General features: G+C 38.2%; 2 protein-coding genes across 2 annotated transcripts in view; both read right to left on the bottom strand.

The window, feature by feature from the left end:
* Positions 1–3,088: 3,088 nt before the first annotated feature.
* mRpL19 (mitochondrial ribosomal protein L19) lies at positions 3,089–4,311 on the bottom strand. The gene is made up of 3 exons (XM_067758514.1): positions 4,179–4,311; positions 3,815–4,120; positions 3,089–3,740 (listed from the first exon to the last, which is right to left on the bottom strand). The coding sequence occupies exons 1-3, from the start codon at positions 4,240–4,242 to the stop codon at positions 3,196–3,198; spliced, it is 915 nt and encodes a 304-aa protein (XP_067614615.1). The 5' UTR covers positions 4,243–4,311; the 3' UTR covers positions 3,089–3,195.
* A 1,234-nt stretch (positions 4,312–5,545) lies between these two features.
* The window catches only part of LOC137235618 (uncharacterized), a 200,563-nt gene continuing 182,979 nt past the window's right edge, over positions 5,546–23,129 (bottom strand). Inside the window, exons 2-5 of the mRNA XM_067758516.1 lie at positions 6,720–6,782; positions 6,049–6,261; positions 5,834–5,990; positions 5,546–5,766 (exon numbers count right to left, since the gene is read on the bottom strand). Coding sequence (XP_067614617.1) covers positions 5,624–5,766; positions 5,834–5,990; positions 6,049–6,261; positions 6,720–6,782 — 576 coding nt within the window. The 3' untranslated portion in view covers positions 5,546–5,623. The remainder of the gene's footprint in view (positions 5,767–5,833; positions 5,991–6,048; positions 6,262–6,719; positions 6,783–23,129) is intronic.

Here is a 23,129-nt window from a genome sequence, read left to right as displayed (position 1 = left end):
CAATTAGAAGAAAATTTTTCTAAGCGGGGTCGCCCCTCGGCAGTGTTTGGCAAGCGCTCCGGGTGTATTTCTGCCATGAAAAGCTCTCAGTGAAAACTCATCTGCCTTGCAGATGCCGTTCGGAGTCGGCATAAAACATGTAGGTCCCGTCCGTCCAATTTGTAGGGAAAATCAAGAGGAGCACGACGCAAATTGGAAGAGAAGCTCGGCCTTAGATCTCTTCGGAGGTTATCGCGCCTTACATTTATTTATTATTTAAATATAGATTTCGAAAGCATATCAAACACTAACTGCAAAATGAACTGGAATGAAAAATTTTAAAACTCCAGTCTATAGTATAAGGGATTGTTATAACAATTAGTTCATGCGCCGAATTATTAATTTCAAAAATTTTGTTTAGTTATACACTAGGAAAGTCTCACAATTTTATTACATTCCTAAAACTTGTACATTTCACGAATGACAACTATCACTTAGTTTAATTAAATTTCACCTTACTTCCCTAAGCGCCATCTGTTGGTAAGTAGTTAAATGCTTAGATGTTTTCAAATTGAAAATCTGCCTCTAGTGTGCAACGGTAGCAAATTACTATAGTGATATATCTTTTTGCTATGGTGAGAAATCTTTTTATAGTAATCTGTGAGAAATTGCAATTATTCATTTCATATTTGCCAAAAATATGCATTTAAATATATTTTGCTAGAATTTGCCACGGTGCCTTGATATTGCATTTCAATTTTATTAGGTGTGTGGAATTAAGAAAATTAAGTCGAATCATGTGTAAGCTTGTTTTACGAAAAATTTTAACTTCAATGTTCTCCTTTAAAGCTTTAATAGAATATGAGTAAGTAGAGTACTATTTCGCCTAACTACCCCAACCCCAAATGGCGACCCTATTCAAAAATGTCCCTATTGTAATGCGGAGTGAAATATCTTTTGTTTGATACCCATATCGGCATATCATGAAATGTTTTTTTAATTTCGAACAGGTGGCAACCCTAAATGGCAACCCTACCCAAAAATGTCCCTATTGTAATGCGGAGTGAAATAAATTTTGTTTGATACCCATATGGGCATATCTCATGCAATTTTTTTTTTTATTTCGAATAGATGGAAATGGCAACCCTACTCAAAAATGTCCCTATTGTAATGCGGAGTGAAATACCTTTCGTTTGATACCCATATCGGCATATCTCATGCAATTTTTTTAATTTCGAATAGGTGGCAACCCTAAATGGAAAACCTACTCAAAAATACCCCTACTGGAATGCGGAGTGAAATACCTTTCGTTTGATACCATATCGGCGTATCTCATGTCATTTTTTTTAATTTCGAATAGGTGGCAACCTTGTGAAACATTCTGAGTGGCAACACCTAGGTAGAAAGTCTTAGAAGGTGACACTTTATCTCTGTGCCAAATTTCATTTAAATCGGTTGAGCCGTTTCCGAGATCGTTCGGCTATACCATTGTTTACTATATAGTTTGGCAGCTTAATTCGAGGTTATGTTGCGAATAGAGTGGAAGGCACTCGCAGGCCGTGAAAACAGGCACTCGAATGGAGTGGAATGAAGAACAGTAGGAAGACCAGAGTTGCATTGGATCAATCATTGCATCAATATTAAAGATAAATTTAGAAAAAATAATTAAATACTTGAGTATAAGCAAACATTTTCTTTCAATTACTGCAATTAAGGTGTCCTAGATGCTATATATTCCAAAATTATAACATTTTATGTCTGTTTAAAAATTTAACTTCAATTCCCTAAGATTTCCGTAATATGGTCATTAGTGATGTTTGTGGGTGTGTACAAATTTTGAGCGATCAGCTGTTAGTTGCGCTACTTGGTAAAGTTTACAATGGGCTATACAAACATAGAAATATACAAGAATTGCTCGTTTAAAAGCTGGAGACATTGGTGCTTTATCGGTAACCGTATCGGTAACCTTTTAACAGCTGATTCGACCAACCTTATGAGAATCAATGCAATCGATTATTGGTGCCGCTAAGTCGTAACCGTATCGTAACCAACCAATTGGGTTTTGGTTTACCGTCGTAACGATAAACAGCTGATTACGTTAGGGATACGGATACAGCGATACGACATACGGCACCAATGACTCCAGCTAAAGTTATAAGGGTAATAGTCTAGTTGAGGGGTCGACTGCTAATACGCTACCAAAAATATCGAGGAAGGTGTCAAACGACGCGTATTGATCTCGAGAACAATAATCCGATGGCGGAAAAGAAAAATTTTATCTCTGTCCGGAGATATTTGCATTTGAAGTTGGCGATTTCCATGTGGTTGTTGTTGTGTTTGTACCCCCAAAAAAAATTGTGCATCACCGTGGCGGTAGCCACGGTTATACCACACACCCGGACTTGGCATGGCGTAGCCCAGGGTTATTTTTTATAATCGCGGCCGAAGGCCGCCAACGCAGAAAGATGTTCTGCGCAAAAATACTATGGATCCGATCCCCGGTTTCGGAGGTACCCACGGGTCTTTTTCCGGTTTTTCGTTAATATCTTTTGAACGAGTTAAAATTTTTATTCTCCGCCTTCGGATTATTAATACTGATGTCAAGACGCGTCGTTTGACACCTCTCTCGATATTTTTGGTAGCGTATTAGCAGTCGACCCCTCAACTAGACTATTACCGTTATAAGATTTAGCGGTCGTCGTGGTGTGATGGCAGCGTGCTCGGCCTACCACACCGAATATCCTAGGGTCACTCCTCGGGCATAACAACATCAAAATTTTAGAAACACGTTTTTTCAATTAGAAGACAAAAATATAACAAGTAGGTCCCATCCCGCCAGTTTGCAAGTCAAATTAAAAAAGATGCACGACGCAAATTGGAAGAGAAGCTTGGCCTAAAATCTCTTTCGAGGTTATTGCGCCTTACACATATTTATTTATTTTGTTTTTTATTTACATAAAGGATTTCCAATGAAACCTTTATCATCGGAATATTACTTTAATGAACCTTTTGGGTCCGTTCTTGTACAGTTTGTAAATTAGAATGCAGAGCAAAAACTTTAAATAAGACCATAGAAAGAGATAAAATGTAAAAAATAAATACAAAAACGTTTTTGGTTTACGTGTTGACTAAGGGACATTTTTATTAATCCCCTCCCATGAAAATATTTCAAACATAATCCAAATTAATAGTTACATATGTGATATAAAATGAATACTACGCCAATTTGTTGGGTTTAACGAATGAACGTTTTCTCTTGTTACGCTTACGTTGTATCTCCAATTGATGCAATTGTGAGTAAACTTCTGCAAATATCTCCTTTTGTTCTTCTTCCGGAATTGTCCCACGATATTGCTTCATGATATCGTATTTCTCCCATGGTTTCTCGTGTGCCAATGCCTGCCGTCGTTGTTTATCAGTGATATATTGTTGAACATTGGCAACACCTTGTAAATCCTGTCGTTCCCATCGTTCCAGCCATGGGCGGGGACGCAAAATGACCTTTATATCATTTATGGGTATTTCGGCACCCTCTTCCAAATACTCTGGTTCCATATTCAAATCAATAGTGCTATATTCTGGTAATGCATCACGTAAATACAATAAGTGATCATCTAAACGTTTTTCTAAACGTAATACCTCAATTTTGTGTATAGTCGGATCGTACATTTCGTACCGCACCTCGACACCTTGATGATCAATAACATTACGTAATATAAAACGAGCACGGAGACCACAGCGGTCGCGGTGTATACAAATACCTAATGTAAGCGTGGAAGGAAATTTTAAAACCTCATATATAAATACTTGAAAAATTTAAATGGTGTTTACTAACCAACAAAGCGACTAACTTTTCCAGCTGCATGTGGATCTGAGCTCGTCACTGCTAGTATTGAACCAACGTAAAATTCTGGAATATCGATTTTTGTGCGCCGATCTAACATATCCATACGCTCAAGTTTCTCCCGCACTGTATTACGCCATTCGACTTTTGGGTCAGGCAAAAACTCTGGGTAGATAAAACGATAGTTTGATGGTATTACGGATTTCCGCCCTTCTACACAGCTTGGTACATTTTGCTGCTTCAGTTTAAGTTGTGGTGTGGGTGGTTCCTTTAAATTAGGCTTTGTGGAAAATGCGACTACATAACAGATTACAATTTAAATGGAATTTTATTGATAAGTGAATAAATAACTTACAAATCCTCTTGAAACTGCCTGGTTTAGTCTTACTACTTTCCAATATACGCTTAGATATATTCATTTTTATTAGTTTTCTTAATATCAACTGGTTAAAACTAATTTTAGTGCATTGTAAATCTTCCCTACTAGACAGCTGACAATCAGATGATTGATCATCTGTCAGGAAGTGCTGTAAGAAAGTCACATCAGGGCGCAGTACGAATATCCCATCAGGTTTGCTCTAGCAGTATGACAAACCTGATGGGTTTAGCTGTATACGTGTGACTTCAGACATGATGTAAACATTTCTCAGGGCGGAGGCATCATGCCGGATGTAAACATTTGTCAGAGCGGAGGCATCATGCCGGATGTAAACATTCGTCAGAGCGGGGGCATCATGCCGGATGTAAACAATTGTCAGGGCGGAAGCATCATGCCTGATGTAAACATTAGTCAGGGCGGAACCATCAAACATGATGTAAACATTAGTCAGGGCGGATCCATCAAACCGGATGTGTAAATCAATCACAGAGGATGCATCATAATAAATAAAAAACATATAGATGTACATAAAAATTCGTTTATTATTCAATATATGTGCACTTTTATATAGTACTTATGATAAAAGACTATAAAAAGATCTCAAAACGTCCAATCAAATATATATATCACGTTATTTATTCTAACTTAATTTTACTTGTATATCTGATTACTTTTTTTAATGTTTTCATTGTTCATTAAAATTTCATTTCTTAAAATAAATTATATTTACATTATTTATTCTAACTTTACCTATTTACATATATATCACACTGCTTTTCTTTATGTATTCATTAAAATTTCATTTCTTTAAAAAGCTAATAATTGTTTGTCTTTTCATTCTCAGGTACTTGTGATAAAAAAACTATAAAAAATATATATATATTGCATTATTTATTATAACTTTTACTTATTTAAATGTGTATCTCATTACTTTTTTATGGATTCAGTATTCATAAAAATTTTATTTCTTTAAAAAAAACATAAATTGCATTTTGAATTTTAACTTAAACTATTTACATATGTATCAGATTGCTTTTCTTTATGTGTTCATTATTAATTAAAATTTCATTTCTTTTTTGTCAAAAAGGCTTTTATTTATTAGTTATTTGTCCTTTTTGTCTCCGGTAGGTATGATAAAAACTATATAAAAAATTCAATTAAACATTGGGACTAAATTAAAAAATATTTTGAAAACTTAGAAAACTTCATTTAAATATCACATTATTCTAACTTAAAAAAAGTAACTAACTTAAAAATATAACGAAAACTTAAAAACTTCATTTATATATTACATTAGCCTAACTTAAAAACAGTAACTAATTAACTTAAAATATATTCCGCAAACTAAAAAAATTCAAAAACATATAAAAACCGAAAATTCAAAAGCTACAACTTAAATGAAAAAGAAAAGAGGAAAAATTTCATTGCGCTGGTGGACTTGTCTGTGCAGTAACTAATTTTTGCTTTTTGCCGAATTTCCTTTGTGCCATCCTGTGGTGGCTGAGTTCAACCGCCTTTCTCATTCCTTTTTCATACGATGCATGTCCTTGGTGTATGAATACATCTAAAAACGTACCAAAAATCAAAATAGGAATACAATTTATAATACATCTCTCTTTATAACATCTTACCGCGAAGAAATTTCTCGAACAAGGAAAGCTTTTGGAGACTTTTCTTTCCAGCTGCTCCCGCCCAGTTGTACTCTTCCATCAACGTATCACTAAAAATGTCTTTTACTACTCGGGGTATGTCCTCTGAAATGCCCTTAATTTTGAACATATGAGCCTTCTAAAGTATGAAAGCGAAATTAAATTATGGTAAAAGAGAACTTTTTGAGCCAAATTACCATTGCTACAGCATACTCCTCTACCTTCAATCTTTCTTCCACCCTTAGAACCTCTAATACATTCTGGAGAGGCAATGCGCTGGCAACTTCATCCATGTACTTGTCTCTGACTTCCCCAATAATTTTGCACACAGAGCTTTCCACCTTCTTCAGCGTCACCTTGCACTCTCGCATTAAGTGCTGTTGCGCCAAAACTTCACTCTTCGGTACCGCCTGTTTAAAATGAAGGTTTATTGTTAAAGTATATATATTAACAAGAAACGAGTTGAAAATCGGTGTTACAAAACTTTATATACTGAGATGTGAGCTTTAGCAACAAAGTAGTTTGGTTGAGATATGGTCGGTACCTTTTTTCGTTATCAGCCCAATTCTCAATCTTTTTCCCATTCTCCATACAAAAATGGTTGAGGATGGCAAATAACGGGAGAAATCTCCCCGGGGAAAAGATTGAGAATTGGGCTGTATATTTAAGATAATAATCTATCGTTGTTGGACGGCCATAACCGTTTAGACGGTTAAGCGCCAATTAAGTAAGAAGTAAGTAATCTATCGTTAGGGGAATGAAACTAATATTCTGCATAGCAAAGATTTGTATACACACAAAAAAGCCTAAGCCATTAGAGAATAATTGAAGTTAAAAGTAAAATTAATTAAATAAAAACAATACTTACATCTTGCTTAATTTCCTCCACCATTTTCATTAGTACGCTTTGATTATAGCTGAGTGTACGTTGCTAAGTTTAAAGAATACAAAAAGTACTTTGAATGAATATTGTAAAATACAAAATCATTATGAATTTTAATGCTATTTTTCCTCCGTCTCCTATTACCCTACTTCTTACATTCTGTTCAATTTGATCCATCTTATAAATAATCTCCATCAAAACTCTCAGCACATCTATAAAAAGAATAATATACGTTTAATATCTTATACAAAACAATGGGGCGTATTCATAGTCAAACTTAGTTAAGAACTAAAGTTAGTTACAGCTTTTTGACATAATTTTCTATTGGCTATCTGTCGAAAAAGCTTCAACTAACTTTATATACCAACTAAATTTCGTCTATGAATATGCCGCAATATGTAATATACATCACAGCTACCTAACTGATAGCTTTCTTGTTGGGGCATTGAAAACGATAGAAGTCAGCTGATCAAGCTAATTTTGTTGCACACATGGTTCAATTATGTACAGGTTGGCTCATCTCATCAGCTGATTTTATTTATGTCATTGCATGGTCGAAGCGATTGTCAAAAGGAGATGGCAAACTCAAAATGAAACCAACACATTGGCAACATTTTACTTACACATACAAAAACTTCTAAGTTTTATGTTTCCATTCCATACCATTCGCACCAACACCAATACACAGATTTTGACAATTTGAACAGACATATTTTGTTGCTTTACAGATGAGCCAACCTGTATATAGTTGAACCATGGTTGCACATATCTACCTTTGGCTAAAATATTCGTGCAAGTTTAAAAGACACTTAGGAATGAAAAAAACATTGTACAGTTCTACAAGTAGGATATGTAGAAGCACGCACATACACAGCCACGCTCACCTGATAAAATGCTTGTTCTTGTTCGTTTTTTTTGTGGATGCTATTTGGCACTGTTGTACTTCTTAGGACAAAAAAAAGTTTATTAGCTGCTATCGAAAACTGCTTAACATTTTTTTTCTTATATTACAAAGAAATATACTTATTTACTTTCAAACGAGCACTTAATTACATCTCTCTTTAATAACCATATATTTTGGACAATTTTAATTAACAAATTGTGATACTTTATTACCGGGGACGATTGCTAAAACACGACCAAAACCGTCGGGGGAGGTATTAATAGACGCGTTTTGGCCTCGCTTCCAATAATTCGAATACTTTTTCTCTTCGGACTATTGACAACAGGACAAAACGCGTCTATTCATTTTTCTTTCCGCTTTTTTGGACGGGTTATTGCAGTTGACCTCGGTTTCAAACTGTTTTTCGCGGAGAACTTTTGAACGGGTAGAAAAACTTAACTCACGTGTTTGTATTCTTAATTCTGAAATAACTACGCGTCCTCAGATACCACAATTGAAAACTTTTTTATAATTTTCTGAAGGACCCATATGGGTGCACTTAAAATTTCCTACTAAATTCGTTCAAAAAAATTTACCATCACAGCAACCCATATCTGATATTCCGATCCCTTTCTTGCTTCCCTGTGTCGCTTTCGACGAAGCAACCCCGGTAATTTTGACACTTCGTTCAGTGTCAAAACTCATGTTCCACGCAGGTTCCACTGGGTTCCACGCTAGTTTGACACTGACCGAAGTGTCAAATTGCCGTGTTTTAGAAAGGGAAAGAAATTGTTTCCCTCTCATACATATCATACTTGTAAACCTGTACAATGGAAAAAAACTTTACTGGTGATTAACTTGGTGTATAGAGTAATTAAATAACTCTAACCCATATCAAACTGGATGTGAGACAGTTCTCAAGCCCAAAAAACTTTTGTTATAATGCAAAATAAATAAATAGTGCAGTGAATTGATAGCAAGGGCGGTAATTCTTTACTTTAGCTCACAACTGCTAAAACTCGTCCAAAAATATCAGGAAAGGTGTTAAAAGACGCGCTTTGGACCCAGGATCACGAATCCGAAAGCGGAAATTCAAAAGTTTATTTCGTTTCGGAGATATTTGCAAACAAATTTGAAAATTTTCATGTGGTTGTTGTTTTGATGATTTTGTGGTACCCACAAGAAAAACTGCGGTTAAAAGTGTTTTGCGCGGATATAGTTGTGGTCTCCAAACCGGTGTTGGACCCACCCAGAGTAGTTTTTTAAAAGCGCGGCCAAAGACCGTCAATGCAGAAAGGTGTTCTGTGCAAAAAATATGGGTAATAGTGCAGTTTACGGTACTCACCGAAATTTGGGCCAAAATTTTCGAGTGAGGTATCAAAAGACGCGTATTCACGTCTAGATCAAGAATCCGAAAGCGGAAGTTAACTTTTTTTTATCAATTCAAAAGATATTAACGAAAAACCGAAAAAAGACCCGGGTCCCTCCAAAACCGGGGGTGGGATCCATAGTATTTTTCCGCAGAACACATTTCTGCGTTGGCGGCCTTCGGCCGCGCTTATAAAATATAACCCTGGGCTACGCCATGCGAAGTTCGGGTGTGTGGTATAACCGTGGCTACCGCCACGGTGATGCACAATTTTTTTGTGGGTATAACACAACAACAACCACATTAAAATCGCCAACTTCAACTTCAAATATCTCCGGACAGAGATAAAATTTTTCTTTTCCGCCTTCGGATTATTGTTCTCGAGATTAATACCTCACTCGAAAATCTTGGCCCAACTTTAGGGTGGGTACCGTAAACTGCACTACTACCAAAATATGGATCCCACCCCCGGTTTCGCAGTGCTTCGGGGCCATTTTTTGGTTTTTTGGAAATATCTTTTGACAGAAATAAAATTTTGAATTTCCGCTTTCGGATTCATGGTCCTGGGATCAAAACGCGGTCGAGTTTTAGCAGTTGTGAGCTAAAGTAAAGAATTACCGCAATGGGGTGCTCTACATAGCAAATTTCTTTGTGATTACTATATCTGGTTCTGCTTTAATAGTGGTGGAAAGTGCAGAGACGTTATGTCGGGGAATGTTTCCAGTTATGACTTGTTGCAATGTGGGAATTCTTTTGCTAAACCAGAGGGCCCTTTATTCAATCCTCTGCTATTAAATTTAATTATCATGTTACCCCTGGATATTATACCCGTCTTTGTATTAAAGGGTGCATCTATACTTGTAAATGTAACTTCTGGCATGATATTACTTGGGGCTTTCATCTTGGCAATCATTTCTTTGCTTGGACAGTGGAAAAATATAGAAATATTGCATATGGATTATCTGTTTTCTAAAAAATAAGTCTGAAATAGGTCGGTGTGCAATCCCATTCTGAGGTAGGGCAGCAATCGATGTGCAAATGTATTAGGGCGGGCTGAATAAATACAAAGCTTTCTCTTTTGGTATAGTGAAAATATGGTTAAGGACATTCAAAGAGATGGCTGTGAACATTTAAGCTTTTAATTTTAATGTAGTGTATTATCACGATTTTTGTTTTCACCTACAAATAACATGGGAATATTTGATTTTTAACTATATGTGGGCAAATGATTTGTGTATAAACGAAAGGTAAAACTCTTGCGGCCACCGTGGTGTGATGGTAGCGTGCTCCGCCTACCACACCGTATGCCCTACGTTCACACCCCGGGCAAAGCAACATCAAAATTTTAGAAATAAGGTTTTTCAATTAGAAGAAATTTTTTCTAAGCGGGGTCGCCCCTCGGCAGCGTTTGGGAAGCGCTCCGGGTGTATTTCTGCCATGAAAAGCTCTCAGTGAAAACTCATCTGCCTTGCAGATGCCGTTCGGAGTCGGCATAACATATGTAGGTCCCGTCCGGCCAATTTGTAGGGAAAATCAAGAGGAGCACGACGCAAATTGGAAGAGAAGCTCGGCCTTATATCTCTTCGGAGGTTATCGCACCTTACATTTATTTATTTATTTTTAATACTCTAGAAGGGGGGTTTAAAACAAAATGAAAATTAAAAAAATTTACCTACATTAGGTCCTGCCAGGTTGACTTCAATTTGGTTGGTTCCAACATCTTCAGCCTGATCTCCTTGTAGCAGTCCTTCAGCCTGATCGACTACCATTCCTGCTGAGGAAATGGCAGCACCTTCGGCTTAAGATGTAGCCTCATTAAAACGTCTATTCGTTGCAAACACTTTATTGAAAGAATTCGCTGAAAATTATTGAAAGTTAACTTATGTACAAATCATGTACAAGAGATTTTCTTACCATTATTTGTAGATTCCATAACTGCACTTCTTCTTGTAACTGGACTCTTCAAAAATTTTAGAATCAAAAGCTAAAGGATACGTTTTAATTATATTTTTAAGATTTATTTATTCGAAAGTGTGGAAAGTGCTACTTTATTGAAAGTTTATGAAACAAGGGTTAGCAAAAAGTGGCTTAATTGGAAAACTCATGGAATAGGTGGTGAAGAAGGGGTATAAGCAAAAATTTGCTTTCCTGAGGGATACAGAAGTACTTGTAATCAAGATCTTCTCTCTTTAAATCAACCAAATTTAAGCTTGGCTCACTTGCAACAACAATACCTAAACTATCGGAGGAGCTAACAGGTACATCGAAAAAATTTTGCGTTTTCCGAAAAACAGTACATTGCACTATTTCCAATTCTCCTGACCCTATAAGTTCTACTACCTTTATAGGGCCGACTTTTTTGCTATAACAACAGTCTTTATCTTTCTTTAAATCAATATCGAAAGAGCCTAGCTTGAAAGGTTTGTGAATCGATGAACTTACATCCTGCCTTTCTTTCAACCTTAAAAACAGCTGTTGCAATATTTGATTTGGTTTTCTTACTATCTTTTTTAAAAATTGCATAAAATCTTCAAACCTGTAAGCAGAAAAGGAATCTAAAGGACCAAGATCTTTGACACATTCTGACAAGTGTAATAAACCATGAATGTTGAAAGTAACGCTTTCTTTCCCAAACATTACACTGAACTGCGTGACGAAATGCTCTAATATATCTTGGGCAACATCAGCCTCAGACCTAAACGCCCTTTCACTTGAAAGAAGTCGAATGCCTGTATGTAGTAGTAGGAAAAGGAAGTACAACTCACTACTAATGCAGTCTTTTAAAACAAAAATGCCTGTTATTGCAGGAACTGTCTGAATTCCGTTGCTTTCCACCGACTAACTTCATCTAAACTTCTCGCAGTACGACAGAATTCAGACGGAAAGTAATTAGAAATAAATTTAATATTTTCATTTATCTTTCCGATATTTGCAACGCTATTCAAATTTTTTAAAAACCTTTTTACGACACCTAAATCTACCAAATGCATACAGTCTAGTGGAAACTGAGAAACCATTTTAAAGCCGGCATCTTCTAAAACGGTTTTCTGTTGCCTGAATTGAGGACTGTGGTGAGACACATGATCTTAGCCATAAAATCATTATTATTTTCGGCTTTTTAAAACCTGAGAAGCTAGCTATAACAAAAGGATCAACACTAGGAAAATGTACTAGTTCTCCAAGAATAGGCCATAAAACTCGATTTGAACTGTTAAAAAGCTTGAGACCATCTACTCCCACATCAATTAAAACCTCTTCTTGTGCCTCCAAAAATGAAAATTGTTTAGAAACTAGTTGGTCTTGTATACCAAAGTACAAAAATTCACCATTTGGCATAGATTCTACACTGACTTTTTCTCGAAAGGTATCTAAAAGAGTTTTGGCACACAACGGCACATCCTTTATCCCACCCTTTTGGAGTGCCTGAAGAAGTCCGTCTATAATATTATGAGGAACTTTAAAATCTATGGCCCAACTTCTTAGCAAGTCGTTCAGATCCGTACCTGCACCCTCTTCTACATAATAACTTTGGGCACCTAAACACTCTTCTACGCTTTCATCACTATCACTTCGAACACTATCAACTGGCAAACACTGACTTTGCAAAATCTCACTACTCAAAGGATTAGCCTCACTTTCCAAAGGATTAGCAACACTTTCCAAAGAATTAGCAACACTTTGCACTTTATCTTGAGAGGACTTCTCAAGTTCTTTAAACATTTTAACGTTATCGTCAAAGAGCTTTTTCTCTTTCGATAAGCAATTAGCAAAATGCCTTCTTTTCATATTTTTTTTATTATATTAACCTTTATTTTATTTATTAATTAATTAATTTAAAAATCCCGTCGCGCTCTGAAATTTTTAAGTCTTTTGCGTTTTAGAAAATAATAGCTTTGTTCTGATATTCTCCAAATATCGTTCTCGTGTTCCCAAAACTGACCGAAAATAATGCAAGGGAACACAAATTGAGTTATTTATGGACAGGTACGCACAGTTTCGGGCAAACATGAAAAAAAATTAACAACACCAAGTTTGTATGTATTAGTAATCGCAATACTTTTGTGTGAATGTGTTGGTGAACACATCAGCGTTCTGCTCACGCATCTTGTAGGGTTACCAAGTAGCGCAACTAACAGCTGATCGGTGAAAATTCGCACATTCACACGCACAGTTCTCGACTCAGTTTCAAAAAAAAACTTTAGGTTATTTAGCTCAAATTTTAAAGTGAGATAATCCTTACGAATTTATGTATATATAGAATATACAAGACCTGCCAATGTAGAAAGGTGTTCTACTGCAAAAATACTGTGGATTCCACCCCCGGTTTCGGAGGGACCCGTGGGTCATTTTTCGGTTTTTCGTTTATATCTTTTGAACGACTTAAAATTTTTCTTTTCCGGTTTCGGATTATTAATACTGATGTCAAGACGCGCCGTTTGACACCCCTCTCGATATTTTTGGACGCGTATTAGCAGTGTCATGCTGTCGTATAGAATTACCGTTGTTATTAAAGCAATATTTTTATTTATATTAAAGCTTTTATCATATTTTTTTAACTTTGAAAAAACTCCGAACACCATTCCTTCATTATATGTCATTCGACTGCCTATTTCACTGCCAAGGCGAATTCATTAGTATGGATTCATTAGTATGGATTCGCCTTGGCTCCGGCACACGCTCAATTCTCACGGGAATACTCGGATCATTGAGAGACTTGAGAAGCAGATGCCGTGAAATTTTCGCACACGTGAAATGCGATAGGCAGATGCCGCCGCTGTTTTTCTTTTAACTCATACGGCGAAAGACTAAGCAACGACATCTATTTTTGAAAAAGTAGGTTTATTAAAGGCAGCGTTGCCAAACTAAAAAGAAGTAGTTAACAGATTATCTGGCTCACAAATTGAACCAGACTTCTATCTGGATTTATCTGGCTCAAATCGTTGTTGTTGCATTTACTTGCAAAATTATTTATCTGGCTCAGGATTTTGCCACCGGATGATGGCAAATGTTATAGACATTGTGAATGATAACTAAGTGTGATATCTTCTGCATAGATGTCAAAATTCCAATGTGATTGGATCACCTGATTTGTATTTGACTATCGCTGTCTCATTCTGTATCTCTTCACCCGCTGAAGACAGGCGTCGCCATATTGAACACCCTGTCAAAACGCTAAAAAGTAGCCATATTGAACATCCTGTCAGGCATTTTACAGATAAGATAACACACTTAGTTATCATTCACAAGGGTTGTAGTGGAATCTATAACCTGCTATAACCTAATAAGATTTTAGTAGAGCTGGATTTCGATTCGATTCTTAATCGATCTTTTTTTAAGAAATGGAGAATCGAGTTTTATTAAAAAATCGTTCGATTCTTCAGGCATCGAAGTTTTCATCACTATCTACTTTACGGATGCTTGAGGAAATATATATTCTGTAATTTTTGTTTTTATAAATTTAGCTTTATTGTGTTGGCTTCGAGAGAAAGGAGAAAGATGAAGATATTTCTTCGCACTTCTGGTAAGCAATACATTGAACATGTGTTTATCTATTTTGTGGTATGATATTGTGTTCAGTATGAAATTGTTATGGAATCGCATCTTTAATGGAGCAGTAAGGAAAGCAGTCGGCATGATCTAGTGGTGCTCTGTGGCTAGTCATGTCGGCTGGGCGGGGTTCTTGCCAACCTTACCGTCCTGCGCCATAACAGAAAAAAAAATCCTATCATGCCTTTAAAAAAAAACTGACAAAAAGCGCAGAACTATTTCAAAACGCTCCAATTCAAACTAAAACAACATCCGCCAGAACCGGATGCCACGGAAAAATTTAACGCAAAAAAAAATATTAAACCGAACCGGAAATGACCGGTTACTATTACTGAAAATCCAAAACTAAAAAGCAGGAAGGGGGAGAAAAAGAAGAAAGGGCCGAATATACATAGGGGGCGCCGCGGCTGTTGTTGCGACGCCCGGTGATTTATCCCACCCTCAAAAACCATGGCCACCGATGCACCTATTTTTCGGTGGCCCCTTACCTGTATTCCCTACGTGCCTTCTAAATCAACAAGACGGTCAGCATTCACATTTTACATAACATTTATTGACAATTCATTTAGTTAAAAAAAGGGACTTTAAATGAAACAAAATTTCCAACTTACGCATAAGTTTTGGCGGTAATTGTGCTTAGGAACCTTACATATATGTAATTAGGTGGTAGGCTAGCTAAATACTTATCGTATTATAGTCTATTGTATTTTATTAGACAAAGTTTTTCTAATTTTGTTTTCACCCATGACATTATAATTTAATGCTTTTTGATGTCGTGATTCTTTTTATCATTAATTTTTTTGTTTTGTTAACCTTTTTATTTTGTAAATTGAAAAAAAAAAATTTACATACCTATACACCCAAAAGCAGAAAATGTTATGTCAGGTGCGAAGGTTTGTAAGATTTTATATATGTATTTGCTAAGGTTCAGGGGCTGTTTAAAGTGTTCATGAATAATTAGTATAATAGCTATTTATGTAATTGTAAGATATATATAGATGGGGACCTACATTTGCCATTTAATTTGAAATTGATTTTTTTTTCTTTTAAATTGTAACCCATTGAGCTCTACTCAATGTGGCATTTATAATTTCTACTGGGTAAATAACGTTAGCTGCCCATTGGTCATGGTACTTATATATAACGCACCACTTAAATTTCATTTTATGGATTTTTAGTGTCAATAATCCGAAATTTTAAAATTGCCCTGATTGATTGATTAATCATGACCAGATAGTGCAAAATTCAATACGTATTAGTCGTCACTACAGTGGTTCACACCTTTCAATGATATTGTCACGGATATTACCACCCCTAAGTTATCCCATCACTAAGGCGATGCTAAGGCCATGCCAAGCAGTATTTACGTTAATAATCAAATCAAGTATACACATATATAAGGCAGCCCAGAGAGATGTCACACACAGATGCATTTACTTATACGGCTATGTGCGCGCGAGAGACTGTTAACTACAAACATTCCCATCAATAATTCAATCTTTATGTATCTACATAAACGAATAAATAATTGCGTCTACACATATGTACGTATACGAGCAGCGGAGCGGCAATGCACAAACACATGCATATATCTTATCTCAGTGGTCACAAGAGAGGGCAATAATTTGTGCACGTAGTTGTGGCTGGCGATTTTGTAGCCGAAACAACTAGTAACTTCTGGAAATCGAAGAGCCTAGAAGTATGCAGCGTAAACTATAAAAGCAGTGCAGGCGAGTAAGAAGTAATTCAGTTTGATTTGAGATTTGGATTAAGCGCTATCTAGCGAGCTATAGCAGTATTATTTTGAATAGTAGAGTTTCATTTGAGCTGTAAATCAGTTTGGTTAATAAGCAAGATATTCGTTGCAAAGTATAAGTGTTATTGTGAAGTACTTGAATAAAGGCCATTTTGCATTATTACATATTGGAGTTATTTATTCAACAGTTTAGCGATGCGAACTTAGCAGAGGGTTGCAAATAAGAGGATTTGCAAGAAAATTCGTTACAATTGGTGTCAGAAGAGGAATTGTTGAATAAATTCCAGAGGACAACAAGGACATGGCAAAGTTCAGTGAATTGAAGATCCAGCAACTAAAGAAGGATTTGGAGAGCCGTGGATTGAATACAACCGGCATTAAACTCGAACTTCAGGTACGACTAAGAGAGGCAATGGAATTAGAAGGAATTGATGTGGAAGAGTATGACTTTCATCTTGATGGCGATGAGAAAAAAAAAATTGGAGGAGAAAAATGAAACACCGCAGACAATGGCGAACACAGACCTGAACATGATATTGGCTGCAATATCGGCACAAATGTCCGAAATGTCATCACAAATATCTACCAACATGTCATCACAATTAGAATCACAGGAGACACGTATAACATCCAAGATGGAAAATCAACTGGAAGAACAGAAGACACATATTGCAGAAATGTCGTCAGAAATAACATCAAAGATTGAAGCACAAGAAACGCGTATTTCAGAAATCTCGGCACAAATTTCAGCGCAGATATCATCTCAGATCTCTACACAACTTGAAGAGCAGGAAGTCCGTATATCATCAAAGCTGGAAGCACAGGATACAAAAATCGCGCAATTTCAGGCAGAAGTCGATGATTTGAAGGGTCGTATGGAGCAGTTACAACTAAATCGCCCAGCTGTTTCAGCAAGTAATCCAAAGGTAAAAACACCATCCTTTGACGGTTCTGTTCCTTTTCAGGTCTTTAAGCTACAGTTTGAGAAGACCGCAGCAGTGAACCAATGGAATGCTGAAGATAAAGTTGCTGCACTGTTCGTGGCATTGAAGGGGCCAGCAGCCGAAATCCTACAGACGATTCCCGAAGGAGAGCGGAACAACTATGAAGCATTGATGGCCGCTGTCGAGAGACGTTACGGAAGCGAGCATAGGAAACAGATATTCCAAATTGAGTTGCAAAACCGTCACCAAAGAGCGAATGAGACTTTGCAGGAGTTTGCCTCGGATGTTGAAAGGTTGGCTCATCTCGCAAATGCGGACGCACCCGTGGAATACACCGAGAGGGTAAAAATCCAGAGTTTTATAAATGGCATACGGGACGTGGAAACGAAGCGAGCTACATACGCAAACCCAAAGCTCACATTTGCTGAAACGGTATCACATGCATTGACTCAGGAAACTGCCTCCCTATTAAGTAAACCAGCATATAAGGCTCATCGTGTAGAAGTAGAAAGGCCAGAATGGGTAGACACAATTTTGGAAGCACTGAAGGGATCACAACAGAAAAATGCCGGAGTTATTAAGTGTTTCAAGTGCGGCAACCCAGGTCATATTGCACGACATTGCAGCACCGGTCCGAATAGCTCCAACAATGTGGGTGGCCGTAAACGCAGAGCTGAAGGAGATGAGCAAATCTCCAAGTCCACTCAATCGTTAAACTAAAGCGAGTCAGCCGCAACGGGCGACAGCTGGCTCCCTCAATTGAATGCCCCATAATCTCTATCTCACAAATTGGAAGAAGGTCAAACAATCTTACTGTCGGAGGACATGTGGATGGAAAGGAACGTTTACTGACTGTAGATACGGGTGCATCTCATTCCATCATTCGAGCGGATTTAGTCAACAAGAAGATAACACCATTGCATGGAGCAAGACTGCGTACAGCCACTGGAGAAGACAGCACGGTTCTAGGAGAAGTATCATGTGAAGTCGCAATTGGGAACGTCACGGTAGTACACAATTTTATAGTGGCAGAGATTGTTGATGAAATCATAATTGGAGTGGACTTCTTAATCGACCAGGGCATCAAGATCGACATGCAAAGCAAGACGATGCGATATAAGAACATGGATGTACCACTTAATTTCGGCTACGAGAGAGGCTACAGCAGTAAACGAGTGCTGGTGGAAGAGAGTCAGCGAATACCACCAGTCATCTGGACAAAGGTTGATGGAGATTGTGGGACAAACAAATTGTGGGTTGTCGAAGCAGCAAACAGATCAACACTGAACATACTTGTAGGAAAAACCCTGGCTATGACAAAACAAGATGGACGTGTTCCGGTAAGAGTACTCAATGAGTTCAATTCACCACTCAAACTGACTAAAGGAGCTATTTTGGGAAAATGCCAAGAGGCTGAAGTAATTATTAACTGTGAACAGCTCCAGGAACACGTTTCAGCCAGTAATACTAATCTTTCAAATGACATCACGGCATGGACGCAGGGGCTAGAGGAAGCATATCAGAGTAAGGCAAAACAACTGCTCCTAAAGTACGCGAACATATTTGACCAGGATGGTTCTAAACCAGGCCGCACCAACGTTGTGAAACATCAAATTGACACTGGAGATGCGAGGCCGATCCGTCAAGCTCCACGTAGTGTTCCACTGGCGAAGCGGCAAGTTGTGAGTCAAATTATACAAGAAATGAGCGACAGCGGCGTCATCGAACCATCAGCTAGTCCCTGGAGCTCACCGGTAGTACTTGTAAAGAAGAAGGATGGAAAAATGAGGTTTTGCGTGGACTACCGGAAGTTGAATGACGTTACGAAAAAGGATAGCTACCCATTGCCAAGAATTGACGACACTCTGGACTCGCTCTCTGGTACGAAATGGTTTTCCACACTGGACTTGAAAAGCGGCTACTGGCAAGTGGAGGTAAAGGAAGAAGACAAAGAGAAAACAGCCTTCAGCGTCGGAGATGGTCTTTGGCAATTTACAGTAATGCCCTTTGGACTATGTAATGCACCAGCTACTTTTGAGAGACTCATGGACCAGGTACTGAAAGGACTACATTGGAAAACATGCTTGGTGTACCTGGACGACATCATCGTATTGGGCAAGAACTTTGATGAACATCTTAAGAACTTGGAGGAAGTTTTCCAGAGAATAGCTGGCGCTGGTCTGAAGTTAAGTCCCAAAAAGTGTGCGCTGTTTAAAAAGGAAGTCAATTATTTGGGTCACAAGGTAACGACAGAGGGCATCTGCACTGCGAACGAAAAAATAGAGGCTGTAAAGGATTGGCCAAGACCACAGAACCTACATGAATTGAGAAGTTTTCTTGGGCTGTGCACATATTACCGCCGATTTGTACCAAATTTTTCCAGCGTAGCCCATAGCCTCCATGAGCTTACAAGAAAAAACAAAGCTTTTGAATGGAAGAAGGAGCAAGAAGTGGCTTTCCAAACATTGAAGGAGCATTTGTGCACTGCCCCAATGTTAGCATATCCGATTCCAGGAGCAACATTTATTCTAGATACAGATGCGAGTGGATATGCTATAGGAGGCGTTTTATCACAACTGGTCGATGGACAGGAGAAGGTAGTTCCATATTACAGCCGTTCGATTGGAAAACCAGAGAGGAACTACTGCGTTACGCGGAGAGAGCTGTTGGCATTGGTAGAGTGCGTCAAACATTTTCACAAATACCTCTACGGCCAGCGATTCCGTGTCAGGACAGATCACGCAGCGTTGAAATGGCTTCTGCAGTTCCGTAATCCGGAAGGACAATTGGCACGGTGGATCGAGCGACTACAAAGCTACGACTTTTCCATTGAGCATCGAAAAGGTAGTACCCATGGAAATGCTGATGCAATGTCACGAAGACCATGTAGTTTGGAATGCAAGCACTGTTCAAAAGCCGAGGCTAAAGAAGACATTATAGATGTCCGGCTAATGAATATAACATGTACAGATGAATGGGACAAGGAACAGCTAAGAAAGTGCCAGCTAGAAGATGCAGATCTGTCACGTGTTATGCAAGGGCTCGAACGAAATGAAAGACCAAACAGAGAAGAGATGTCAGCAGAGAGTCCCATTGCGAAGTCATATTGGGCACAGTGGAACAGTTTAGAATTGATATCCGGTTGCCTTCATCGAGTATGGGAGAGTGAGGATGGTAAATACAAGAATAAACTGATAGTTGTTCCCAGAAAGAGGATTCCTGACGTGCTCAGCGAGCTGCATAATGGTCCAAGCGGAGGTCATCTTGGAATCACGAAGACGCTCGAGAAGATTAAACAGAGATTCTATTGGGTTGGTTGCCGTCAGTCGGTCACTGAGTGGATTGCGAACTGCGAGGTTTGCAGCAGAGCGAAATGGCCCAGAACACGAAGTCATGGCCAGATGAAGCAATATAACTCAGGTGCGCCATTTGAAAGGATCGCCATGGATGTCGCAGGTCCATTTCCTACTAGTAACCGCGGAAACAAATACGTACTGGTGGTTATGGATTATTTCAGTAAATGGCCAGAGGTATACCCAATCCCAAACCAAGAAGCAGAAACAGTAGCAGAAGTGGTTAAAAACGAATGGGTTGCAAGGTATGGTGTACCAATGGAGTTACATTCTGACCAAGGCAGGAATTTCGAATCAGCTGTGTTCCAGGAAATGTGTAAGTCATTGGGCATTCGAAAAACACGGACAACTGCATTGCATCCTCAATCCGATGGTATGGTAGAACGATTCAATAGAACATTGGAGGAGCACTTAAGGAAAGTAGTAGACAAGTACCATAAAGAATGGGATACCCGCATACCATTATTCTTGATGGCTTACCGATCAGCAGTGCATGAGACAACGGGCCAAACCCCTGCAAAAGTAATTTTTGGCAATGACCTTAGACTGCCAGCTGATTTGAAGTTTGGGATAGATGCCAATGCGGAGAGAAATGTCAGGAAATCCACTAGTGATTTGGAAGAAGAGCTAAGAGAAATACATGATCTGATAAGGCAACGAACAAAGATTATGAGTGACAAGATGAAAGCCAGATACGATAAAGCAATTAATTCCGAAGGTTTTCAGGAAGGAGATTTGGTGCTGTTATACAACCCACAACGTAAAAAAGGTTTGTCCCCGAAATTGCAGTGTAATTGGGAAGGCCCATACAAAGTTGTAAAACGGATCAACGATGTAGTGTACCGCATACAAACCATCGGTAAACCACGAACCAAAATGAAAGTGGTCCATTTAGAAAGGCTGGCAACGTTTAGATCGAGAGATTTGTCTGATCGGGACGATCAGACTTAGGTGGAGAGCAGTGTCACGGATATTACCACCCCTAAGTTATCCCATCACTAAGGCGATGCTAAGGCCATGCCAAGCAGTATTTACGTTAATAATCAAATCAAGTATACACATATATAAGGCAGCCCAGAGAGATGTCACACACAGATGCATTTACTTATACGGCTATGTGCGCGCGAGAGACTGTTAACTACAAACATTCACATCAATAATTCAATCTTTATGTATCTACATAAACGAATAAATAATTGCGTCTACACATATGTACGTATACGAGCAGCGGAGCGGCAATGCACAAACACATGCATATATCTTATCTCAGTGGTCACAAGAGAGGGCAATAATTTGTGCACGTAGTTGTGGCTGGCGATTTTGTAGCCGAAACAACTAGTAACTTCTGGAAATCGAAGAGCCTAGAAGTATGCAGCGTAAACTATAAAAGCAGTGCAGGCGAGTAAGAAGTAATTCAGTTTGATTTGAGATTTGGATTAAGCGCTATCTAGCGAGCTATAGCAGTATTATTTTGAATAGTAGAGTTTCATTTGAGCTGTAAATCAGTTTGGTTAATAAGCAAGATATTCGTTGCAAAGTATAAGTGTTATTGTGAAGTACTTGAATAAAGGCCATTTTGCATTATTACATATTGGAGTTATTTATTCAACAGTTTAGCGATGCGAACTTAGCAGAGGGTTGCAAATAAGAGGATTTGCAAGAAAATTCGTTACAATTGGTGTCAGAAGAGGAATTGTTGAATAAATTCCAGAGGACAACAAGGACATGGCAAAGTTCAGTGAATTGAAGATCCAGCAACTAAAGAAGGATTTGGAGAGCCGTGGATTGAATACAACCGGCATTAAACTCGAACTTCAGGTACGACTAAGAGAGGCAATGGAATTAGAAGGAATTGATGTGGAAGAGTATGACTTTCATCTTGATGGCGATGAGAAAAAAAAAATTGGAGGAGAAAAATGAAACACCGCAGACAATGGCGAACACAGACCTGAACATGATATTGGCTGCAATATCGGCACAAATGTCCGAAATGTCATCACAAATATCTACCAACATGTCATCACAATTAGAATCACAGGAGACACGTATAACATCCAAGATGGAAAATCAACTGGAAGAACAGAAGACACATATTGCAGAAATGTCGTCAGAAATAACATCAAAGATTGAAGCACAAGAAACGCGTATTTCAGAAATCTCGGAACAAATTTCAGCGCAGATATCATCTCAGATCTCTACACAACTTGAAGAGCAGGAAGTCCGTATATCATCAAAGCTGGAAGCACAGGATACAAAAATCGCGCAATTTCAGGCAGAAGTCGATGATTTGAAGGGTCGTATGGAGCAGTTACAACTAAATCGCCCAGCTGTTTCAGCAAGTAATCCAAAGGTAAAAACACCATCCTTTGACGGTTCTGTTCCTTTTCAGGTCTTTAAGCTACAGTTTGAGAAGACCGCAGCAGTGAACCAATGGAATGCTGAAGATAAAGTTGCTGCACTGTTCGTGGCATTGAAGGGGCCAGCAGCCGAAATCCTACAGACGATTCCCGAAGGAGAGCGGAACAACTATGAAGCATTGATGG

This window comes from Eurosta solidaginis, chromosome 1, assembly GCF_040869045.1.
Source record: "Eurosta solidaginis isolate ZX-2024a chromosome 1, ASM4086904v1, whole genome shotgun sequence".
NCBI lineage: Eukaryota > Metazoa > Arthropoda > Insecta > Diptera > Tephritidae > Eurosta > Eurosta solidaginis.
Note: the sequence above shows the minus strand (reverse complement) of the source record. Positions and strands in the feature narration are given on the sequence as shown.

Bases quoted from the DNA above. Each gene is read 5' to 3' on its own strand.
- mRpL19 (XM_067758514.1), bottom strand. From the start codon at position 4,242: ATGAATATATCTAAGCGTATATTGGAAAGTAGTAAGACTAAACCAGGC. The intron at 4,121-4,178 runs GTAAGTTATTTA...TCTGTTATGTAG, and splicing joins AGGCAGTTTCAAGAGGATTT to TCGCATTTTCCACAAAGCCT. The intron at 3,741-3,814 runs GTTAGTAAACAC...CGCTTACATTAG, and splicing joins AAAAGTTAGTCGCTTTGTTG to GTATTTGTATACACCGCGAC.